Source organism: Lactuca sativa, chromosome 5, assembly GCF_002870075.4.
Source record: "Lactuca sativa cultivar Salinas chromosome 5, Lsat_Salinas_v11, whole genome shotgun sequence".
In the NCBI taxonomy this organism is placed as follows: Eukaryota; Viridiplantae; Streptophyta; class Magnoliopsida; order Asterales; family Asteraceae; genus Lactuca; species Lactuca sativa.
In genome coordinates, this window is record NC_056627.2 from 157,809,514 (window position 1) to 157,820,734 (window position 11,221).

The 11,221-nt window shown below is 34.3% G+C and overlaps 1 protein-coding gene across 1 annotated transcript; it reads left to right on the plus strand.

Annotated features, from left to right (window-relative positions):
• The first annotated feature begins 7,923 nt into the window (after positions 1-7,923).
• Positions 7,924-10,330, plus strand: LOC111908074 (cytochrome P450 Tp9025). Its single transcript, XM_023903912.3, has 2 exons — positions 7,924-8,825; positions 9,525-10,330. The coding sequence occupies exons 1-2, from the start codon at positions 7,944-7,946 to the stop codon at positions 10,137-10,139; spliced, it is 1,497 nt and encodes a 498-aa protein (XP_023759680.1). The 5' UTR covers positions 7,924-7,943; the 3' UTR covers positions 10,140-10,330.
• The last annotated feature ends 891 nt before the right edge of the window (positions 10,331-11,221 follow it).

The following is an 11,221-nucleotide window of genomic DNA, read 5'->3' on the forward strand; positions in this document are numbered from 1 at the left end:
AAGTTCTAAATATTGAATGTGTTTCCTTGTTAGTTTATCATCATAAACTGAAATATAGTCATTCATGATAAGATTATTCATTCATTTAGAATACGTAAATTAAGCTATAATGAGCATAGTTTATGGATTCATAGTATTAAAGCATTCATAAAAGAATTCTTATACATTACAAACGTTTTGGATAAACTATAATAGGTATAGTTTATGTATCATTTACTTCTCAAACTTATTTACCAAAGGTTTTCAGTTTAGTTCACGTAAATCTGTTAATGAATAAATTTGTGAGTCATTCCCTTCGGGTTACTTCCAAAGTAACAAAGTCGAAAAGTCCTGTAAATTGTAACCAGGGTCTCTTGTAGGGAGAACGTGATAGTTGTGTATAGATCTATATTGGGTTTGACAAACCCACACCAGAGCTGCTTGCAACAGCTAGACCGGCAGGTCTGTGGTGACAAGTGTCATTTAACGGCGACGCCTGAAGAACGTCGCATTACGAGGCCGTCTATGTCAAGTATGGTTATAATAACTCACGGAAAGTATTAACAAACTTAAGAATTTACGAGAATTTCACTAATATCATACGCGTTTATATCGAAACAAACTCACGTTATTTTTTGTAAATAAGGAACATTACTCATACGTTTAAGTCTTTGGATACAAGACTACAGTATTCATTTTAAGGAAAATATCGGATTTTTCTGGAACAACTATACAATTACGAGACAAGCTTTTTCATAATTATATACAAAAACTTATGAACTCACCAACCATTGTGTTGACACTTTTTCAAACTACTTGTATTCTCAGGAAATCGCTAAACAGGTAACAAAATACTTTTGAGGATGGGACGTTGAGGCGTCAAACTTATCATATTTTGTCAACATATTGTAATTGATTTTGAAACATGTAATTCATACAATGATGTAACTCTTTCAATTATATATATGTTGGTTGTGTTTACTTTCATCACTATTGTCATTGTTGTTATGATACTACACATGAAGTCCTCCACCCCCGGACGTTTCCGCCATCCTTGGTTTGGGGGTGTGACAGCAAGCATCATCATCACACGTATAATAATATGACAATATTGAGTTTACATCGTTCTAACTGTTTACAAGAGTTACATCCAAAAATATAAATATTTATAATAGCAACAAAATGCAACAAATTTCCACATATTCTTGATGCCCACCTGCTTAACGATTTCCTGAGAATACAAGTTATTTGAAAGCATCAACATATATAATGTTGGTGAGTTCATAAACTTGTTTGAATGAAAAGTTTTGTATCATATAGTAAACACCAGAAAATCCGACATTTTTTTGTAAAAATGGTTTGAAAGTTTTGTGTTCAATTCCGTGTTAAGGCATGTGTGTTTTTGTTTGAAAATGTATAAAGAGTATTTCAGAAAATCCTATACTTGTTGTAAGTAGAAGGTATTGTAAAATTGTATGTTTTCCCAGAAAATCTGATATTTTCTGTTTCTAAAAGTGTTGTGGCCTTAAAACCCTAAGACCGAGTATCGATGTATGTATGTTTTTGTATCATCAAAAGGGTATATGTATTCCGTAAATTTATGATGGATTTATTCTCTATGTGAGTCATTATAACCATACTTGATAATGACTGGTTCGCCTGTCTTGACATTTTTCATGCGCCGACTTGTTTAAGGTAAGGGTTGTCATCCTAGACTGGCCTAGTCTAACTGTAGCGAATAGCTCATGTGTGGGGGAGTCAACCCCGTATAGATCTATACACAAAATCTCGCTCTCCTTCCAGGAGACTCTGGTTTTAACTACAGGCTACGGTTGTACACTAGATAGGTGTCAAACGAAATGTCTCACAAGAGCCTTAACTGAATTTACGTGAATATGGAATTGCATAGAATATATTGTTTATGTGCATGTTTTTAGTTTATTAGGCCCGACAAGCATGTAAATGGGCCACAAATTCCTGGCCCAATAAGCATGTAATTGGACTACAAAGGCCCAATTGACATGCAATGTGTATTCCAGGCGCACTTCAACATAGAAATGGGCCGCTAAGGCCCAATAAGCGTTTAAGGTATATTTCGGCCCAAATAAAAAAAATGTAAGTAACGTATTTGTTCCGTTTGTTATTACGTTAATCATTTAAGCTCAATTGTTTACCAAGATGACATAAAGGCCCACTTTTTGTAAAGATACATTTTTGGTCCATAAAACCGAAAATTTACAATTAAGGCACGTTTTTTGTAAAAATGACGCTTTAAGTCTCTTAAGACCAAAGTTTACATTTAAGGGCTTGTTCCAAAATAAAATGACATTTTAGCCCACTTTTGTTAGAATTGTCATTTTCGGCCCAACTTTTGTAAAAGTTGACATTTTCGGCCCAAATGCACAAAAAATTAACCTTTTTAGCCCAAGTTTAATAAAATTTTCATTTTCAGCCCATTTAACCGAAATTTTACATTTTGACTCAAATTGTTTAAACTGACAATTTAATTCATAAAAGTAAAAAATTTACAAGTTTAGGCCATGAAACCGTGAAGGCCCAATTTGAGGTCCATTTTGTGAAGATTTACACTTTTGGCCATTTTAAAACCATGAATATCATAAAGACCCAATTTTATTTAAAAATGACTGTTCTAGTCCTCTTAAAACCGTGAGTTGACAAAGAGATCCTCACTTTTGTTTTGTTTGTCAATTTTTATCCCTTTACATGATTTTACTTAGTTTCAAGCATCCTAAACAGGTTTTAATCCTTTCATCTTCATCATAAGTTGCATAACATGTTTTAGTTTATAATATCACCATATTTTAGTAGATCTTTCGAAATCTAAGATGTTTTAAATGCATAACCACAACATATAACACGGAAAACACATATAATCATGCATAAACAGATAGATCTACACAAAGTAACTTGTATTCTACCCTAAAACATAGCGAAAACCGAAAATAGGGGGTATGAACTCACTTTGGGGTTTATTGATCGGTTTTGTAAGAGGATTGGAGGAGTTTTCGGTCTAGATGCTTCCTTGAGATGAGATCTTCGAATTCTAGGAGATTTTAGGAGCATGAATCACAATTTGGAATGTTAATGTGTGAAAGATATGCCATATGATGAAGTTAAACACTAGAATAGAAACTATCTTACCAAAATGATGAACCTTGATGATGTATTCTTAAGTACACACTTTTGAGCATACATGAAATTTTTGGAAGAATGGATGGATTTTGCTTAGAGTTCTTGGAGGAATGTAATGACTTAGTAGTGAAAAACGAAGGTGGTGGTGGGATGCACCTTAGCCGAGGGTTAAGAAGAAGAGAGATAGAGGTTTAGTTAGGTTAATAAATGGAGGATTAAACATAGATGTATATGAGATATTAATAAGGTGTCATCCTCAAATTATCCCCATAATACCCTTTTTTTACAATATATATATATATATATATATATATATATATATATATATATATATATATATATATATATATATATATATAACCGAGAATGAGAGGAAGGAAAAAGAAAAAGAAAAAGAAATGTTTGCGCTAGTTTTGGTTATACTCAATATGGAAGTCTTCGGTCCATTGGGCCCTCTTATGAATTCATGGCCCAAAAGGGGTAATTACAATGTGTTTTCGGCCCAATGAAATTCAAGAAGACATTTATGGCCCATGAAGGCCCATGTAGACAAAGTGAGACATTTTAGGCCCAATATGGCCCAAAATGCTATGGTTTGATGAATATGGGTCCAAATAGAGCCCAATTGAGGATTCTAAGCCCAAAAAAATCGAGTTGTGTGTTTATTTTTCCATTAGTCCCAATAAGAGGGCCATGGCCCAATTAAAGTTGAATTGGGACATTAATGTTACAAACCCACTGTTGAGCGTATGAAATGTATTAAATTTGGTTTTGGACTTCACGAATGAGTTTTGATTCGAATTGTTGTTGTTCAACGAGTATTTTGTTTAACTTTAACTTAGAGTTATAAGTTACAACATGAGTTGATTACATGTAGACAGAATTTCCTAGCCAAAAATGCTAGTTGAGACATCATCCCCCGTTAGAGGGAATTTCGTCCTGAAATTCTTTTGAAAGTTATTCTTAGGAACTAATGAAAAGGTGAAGGTACTTTGGTTCATTTGGTCTTCGCGTTTCCATGTGAATTCCTGTCCACGCTTAGCGTTCCAAAGAACCTTCACAATCGAAATGCGGCTTTGTTTTGTACGCTTCACTTCTCTGTCCATTATCTCAACCGACTCTTCTACGAACACTAGATTCTCGTTTACTTCAACCTCACCCAAGGGAACAACGAGGGTTTCATCTGATAAGCACCTTTTGCAGATTCGACACGTGGAACATGGGGGTGTACGTTGCTGAGCTCCACATGTAGCTGCAGCTTATAAGCCATCGGACCAATTCGGGCAAGAATATCGAATGGTCCGATGTACCGCATATTTAGTTTTCCTTGCTTCCCACAGTGGATCATCCCCTTCCACGGAGAGACCTTCAATAGCACCCAATCTCCGACTTTAAATTCCAGAGGATTTCGTCGTTTATCAACATAGCTCTTTTGTCGGTCCCGGGATGCTTGGAGTCGTGCCTTGATTTGGATTATTTTCTCCGTCATTTCCCAGATGATGTCGGGTCCCATGAGAGTGTTGTTTGGTGTTTGTTCTCTTGCCAACAGAGTGTCACCCACCTTAGCCCAACAAAGAGGCGATCTGCATTTTCTGCCATACAAAGCCTCGAAAGGAGCTACTTTAATGCTCGAGTGATAGCTATTATTATATGAGAATTCAATTAAGGGCAAGCGGGTATCCCACGCCTTGCCGAAATTAATTACAAAATTATCGAGGAATGGGCGGCAGACTCGATTCATGAGGTCCATAAATTTTGTGAGGGAATTTGTTAAACCGAAGGGCATAACAACGAATTTGTAATGGCTATCGGGTACGGAAAGCAGGTTTTGGAATGTCCTCTTCCTGGACTCGGAGTTGATGATAACCGGATCTTAGATCTAATTTTGAGAAGTAACTAGCTCCTTAAAGCTGGTCAAATAGATCATCAATTCGAGGAAGTGGGTATCGATTTTTGATAGTGAGTTTGTTCAACTCACGATAGTCGATGCACATTCTGAAGGATCTGTCCTTCTTCTTAACAAACAAGACCGGCGCTCCACAGGGTGAGAAGCTTGGCCTGATGAACCCTTTGTTCAGAAGTTCTCTTAATTGACTGGATAACTCCTGCATTTCGGCGGGAGCTAACTTGTAGGGTGGTTTGGCAATTGATGTGGTTCCTGATATTAGGTCAATTCGAAATTCAACCTGTCTTTCTGGGGGGTATTCCCGGAAGATCTTCAGGAAACACGGCCGGGAAGTCGCATACCACTGGGATGCTGTAAAATTTACTTCCTCTTTTGCCTTATCCACAACGTGAGCGAGGAAGGCATAGTTTTTCTTGTGCAGGCACTTTTGTGCCTTGATGCACGAGATAAGACAGAGATTTGAGCCAGGTTTATCACCATAGATTATTAATGTTTCGTGGTTGGGAGGGTGAAGGCAAATGGCCTTCTCGCGACATATAATATCAGCATGGTGGGGGCTTAACCAATCCATGCCGATTATCACATCAAAGCTCCTAATATTTACTGCATCAAATCTATTTGAAATGAATGGTTGTTTAGTTTTAATGTGCACCCTACGTAAGCATCTTTGGTTGTTTCAGTTTTCCCATTAGCCATCTCCACCGTGAAGGCTTCGCTTAACTTTTGGGGTTGTTAGTTTAGTAAGTGTTTTAATTTGTTACTAACGAATGTCCGCTCAGCCCCACTATCAAATAGAATGCATGCGTAAGTGTTGTTGAGCAGAAACGTACCAGTAACAACCGTTGGGTCTTGAACTGCCTCTCCTTGAGCCAAAGCCAGGACCCTGCCCGATCCTCCTGCCCCTTGGTTGTTGGCTTTGGGGAAATTGCGTCTAAAATGGCTAGTTCCTCCACAACCATAACAAGTACGACTGGCCCCAACGTTGTTGTTGTTGTTATATTTTTCATAAAATAAATCTAGTCTAAAACGAATTTGTTACATAAAAATGACAAGAATAAAAACTAGTTACTTTTATTACATATTTTATGAATAAACAAATATTACAAACCATTTTTAACCAAATCACACAAACAACAACACAAATGGTCTAAAGCTTGTTTATGCACTCTAAATACATATAAACATAAAACAACATTTATTTTTTGAAGACAACTTTAAGTGAAAAAAAATGCATGTAAGTTTTTGTAACATAAAAATAACAATTATGAATTTGTCAAATAAAGTATGTATAAACTTATTTTTATACAAAATTAAGTTATCCATATTCCCCAAAAACCAAGATTTCAAAAAATCATAAAATCTGACTAGACTTTAAATGTGGATCTTGATACCAATTGTTGGGTTTTAGTACAAAAATTAGTTACAAAAGCTCATAAATATGACAAACGGAAGTCTTAAAATTCCAAACTTAATAAGCTTGTTACAACCCACCAAAGATCATCTTGCAAGTAATGAAAAGATAAAAATACACAACCATAGAAGAAAGAAGATGATAACAACCTTTATACCCTTGAGTACCCTTGAGTATTTTTGGGAGACTTGAGTTTTGATGAAGATGGTTAAACCTTTGAGACACCAACAATGCACCAACTTGATGATAATTCTAGTTCTTTATAAGCTCTTAAGCTTGGAAACAAATACCCAAGTATTTCATCCAAGAGAGTTCAAACCTAGTAACAATTCTTCAAGAGTGCAAGATAATAGAAGAGAGAGAGAGAGAGAGAGAGAGAGAGAGAGAGAGAGAGAGAAAGAGAGAGAGAGAGAGAGAGAGAGAGATATATGGGAGAGGTGCTATAGGCTTTTACTAGTAAAAACTAGCACAAATGAAATCCTTCTTCACTAGTTAAAGCAAAGCCTTAGTCTAAAGGTCATTAACCGTTAAGGCCTTTACACAACCTTGTCCCTATGCTTAATACTTTATATTAAGCAAATTGGAAACTCATTCTCCTCCTCTTACGCTGTACTTTCGGCCATATGATGCAAAAAGAAAAGAATTGTTTAAATTTTATAAACTCTAAGTTTTTAAAATATAAACTGTCTTTAGGTAAAAGACAAAATGATTTAACTAGTCCAAAAGATTATACGTGACTTATTAATTAATAACATATGAAATAATATGTTACTTATTATTGTAAAATAATTATTTCAATGAAATAAATATTTTTCTAATTTATAAGAGTTTATTAATATTTATTAAAATCAATTTCTAATAAATAATGAAGTGTATTAAATTGTTGTTAGTGTAACCCTTAAGATATGTTAAATATCAATATCATTCTAATATAAATATTGTATACGTTAAATATCAATATCACTCTAATATAACTATCGTACATATATATTAGATCTTTCCGAACGCATGTGTATATGTCTAAACTTAAAAATAAAGCTAAAAGAAGACGGCACATTAGACAAGATAATCAAATAAAAGAAAGTTGCAATCGTCGACTCGATTGGAAATTTCAGCTATTATAAAAATTAAAGCATTGTTTATAGTATGATTATCAACTTGTTTTACAAAGAAATATTATAAAATAAATAGTAGTGTTATGATTTACAAACACAACAATTTATCTAAAATAATCAGGCGTTTAATTTCATAAGAAGCACATAATATTCGTTTTGAAACTATTTTTTTGTCTTATTTGGTATATTATAACTAATTAACTATTAGTCTATTTCTACTTGTGTTTTGTTTATTTGAAATGAAAGAGTTGTCGCTCCGAGTAATGCATGTTTATGTATTGGCAATTGGCCAATTTGCTATTTGAATAGGCAAAAAGTCTTCCTTATAAATTTATATAAATAGACAGAGCTTCCCCATCATCTTCTCCATCGTCACAACATGGAAGCTGATCTCACCTTCCTCGTTGTCCTCTCATCTCTCATTCTTTCCTTCTACTTCATCCTTCACAGAAAATTTAAAGCCTCCAAACCTCTAAACCTCCCACCAGGTCCACCAAAACTACCCATCATCGGAAACCTCCACCAGATCGGCGGAGCACTGCCGCAGCATGCATTCCGTGAGTTAGCCAAGAAATATGGTCCCATCATGCACTTGCAACTCGGCCAGATCTCCACCATTGTCGTCTCGTCGCCTCAGTTAGCCAAAGAAGTCTTCAAAACCAACGACCTCGCCCTCGCCAGCCGCCCCTACACACTGCTCGCCGATATTGTGTTGTATAAGAGTTCCGACGTTGCTCTAGGCCCTTACAGTGATTACTGGCGACAGATGAAGAAGATCATCACTGTAGAGCTTCTAAGTCCCAAAAAGGTCCGATCTTTCAGTTGTTTCCGGGAGCAAGAGGTGGACCATTTCATTGAGTTCATTGGATCCAACTGTGGAAAGCCGGTGATCATACGTGATAAGGTAACGAGAATGATCAATAACATCGTGTGCAAATCTTCGTTTGGGGATAACTGCAAACAACAAGATGTATTGATCGAGTTGGTGGATGAGTTGGGAAGATTGGTGAGTGGGTTTTCTGTTGCAGATCTGTTTCCTGAGTTTGGGTTTCTTTCCGTCATTTCTGGGATGAGATCAAAGTTGAGGAAGATTCATAAAAGTCTTGATAAGATTTTTGATGATATTTTTGAAGAAAGGAAAAACAAAAGAGAAAGAAACGAAGGATCGGGAGACGATCTGCTTGATGTTCTATTTACAATTAAAGAGAGTGGCAGCCTTCAGGTCCCTATCACAGACAACAACATCAAAGCTATCTTTGTGGTACATCTCTCTCCTTGTCCTCTATAAATTATCTCCCTTAGTATATATTTGAACTATATATCAAAGGAACTATAAACGTATATGGTGTATAACAAAAGTGTCCTACAGTCAATTAGCTTAGGGTAGTTTTGTGGTGATTAATAGTGTAGTGTTTACAGTTAAAAAAAACTAATATCATATTATTAATATACTATTTATTTATATAAACCTCTTACAACAGGTTTCTTTTTTTGATTAATTAATATATAGAGAAGACATAAACGACATATCGACTAATATATATTCTATGTTTAATTTGTTATTAAGTGTTGATATTAGTTGTCACTTGCCATGCTCCTCTTTGCTCCCTCTCTCCTGAGTGTTGACTTTGGGTTTTGTTTTTTGGAAAAGAAAATACATTTTTATACAAGCATGTTCTGTGTGGGTATTTTTATATTAAGTTCTATTTTGTAATATATATATATATATATATATATATATATATATATATATATATATATATATATATATATATATATATATATATATATATATATATATACACATAGTAAATGCATGGATATGGAAAATATAACTATAGAAATAGTTGACTTGTTATAATGTTTTTTTATAACTAATTTATATTTACAGAATTAATAAATAAGTAACTAATTAAGAAAGCTACTCTGTTTGACTTTTGAACCATTTGTAATGACACAGAATATTTTTGTTGGAGGTACTGATACAAGTGCAATGACAATCGAATGGGCAATGACAGAGTTGATGAGAAACCCAAACGTGATGGAAAAGGCACAAAAAGAAGTGAGAGATGCATTTAAAGGAAAGAAGAAAATCAATGAGAGTGACTTACAAGAACTGCATTACCTTAACTTAGTTGTCAAGGAAACTCTTAGGCTTCACCCTTCTCTCCCTCTACTACTTCCAAGGGAATGTAGAGAACAATGTCAAATTGATGGCTATGATATTCCATTGAAAATGAAAGTGATTGTCAATGCTTTTGCATGTGCAGTTGATCCTGAATATTGGGATGATGCAGAAAGTTTCAAACCAGAGAGATTTGAACAATCCTCTATTGATTTCATGGGTACAAACTTTGAATTCGTTCCATTTGGATCAGGGAGGAGAATTTGTCCTGGGATTGGTTTTGGTGTAATTTCTGTTAAGTCCGCTCTTGCTCAAATGCTATACTACTTTAACTGGACACTTCCTTATGAATTAAGCCCTAAAAGTATCGACATGACAGAGAACGAGGGAGGGGTTGCAATAAAGAAAGTTCCATTGATGGTAACACCAACTCTCTATACTTCATTTTGAAAAGAACGTGTAAGAAAATATTGGACCAGATGTTGTTAGGCATTATTAAGAAACAAAAAAACCAATATGTATCTTTCTTGTACATTCAATATGTGTATATGGAATTGTCATTTATATTTAGTGTAGCCAAATCTTATCCTTGAACTCTAGAGCTTGATGAACCTTAATAGAAGCCACTTTTTATGTGTTTACATATCGATATTGTAATCAATAACTACGTCTTAGAGGATGCAATTTAAATACAAGCTACATCAACTTGTCTCATATATTCGATATTATAGTCACATTTGTTGGAAAATTTAATAAAAATTATCTATTTTTATTAAACTTTGGACACATTTAAATATAAATATATTTTTTTTATATATTATTAATCCTTAATGAGTTATGTTTTCCTCCGCGAGAGCTCCGAAACAATATATGTCGTGTCCAAAACGAAGTATGTGTGAATGAAATATCAATGCACAAAGATGAGTATTTGTAAATAAAATTAGCAAATAAAGTGGATGTGAGAATAGTAAAAAGTAAAGTTTTAGTGGGTTTATAAGCATAGATATGTAATAGGCTTACAAACTTTTATGTATAGTTTTACTCCAATGCCTATATAGGCGTGCATGGGGTTGCAAATTATGGATTTTGTATACAAATATCACTAAACTCATGTGCGGGCGCAACCTATGGATACAAATGTATCTCCGAAATTTTGGGTCCACGCAACCATGTTGTTGAAGAACTTTACAGTTTTGGTCTCTGTTATATTTTTGTAACTGATGTATTTAATGTGGGTTAATGCACAATTAATTAATTTAATTTCAAATTAATGATTATAGTTACAAACTTTACATTTTTTATCAAGGTTATAATTTTTGTAAATGATGTATTTAATGTGAGTTAATGCACGATTAATTCAATTAATTTTGAATTAATAATTAAAGTTACAAAGATCAATATATAACTTGACATTTTCTATTTCTCTCTACTATATTTATGATGATCTTTTCAGGAAAGTAGTCTAGTCCAACAAAACACAGTGCTTTAGTTGTTATACCCTAAGAACAAACGACAAATATGTTTAAGGGAAT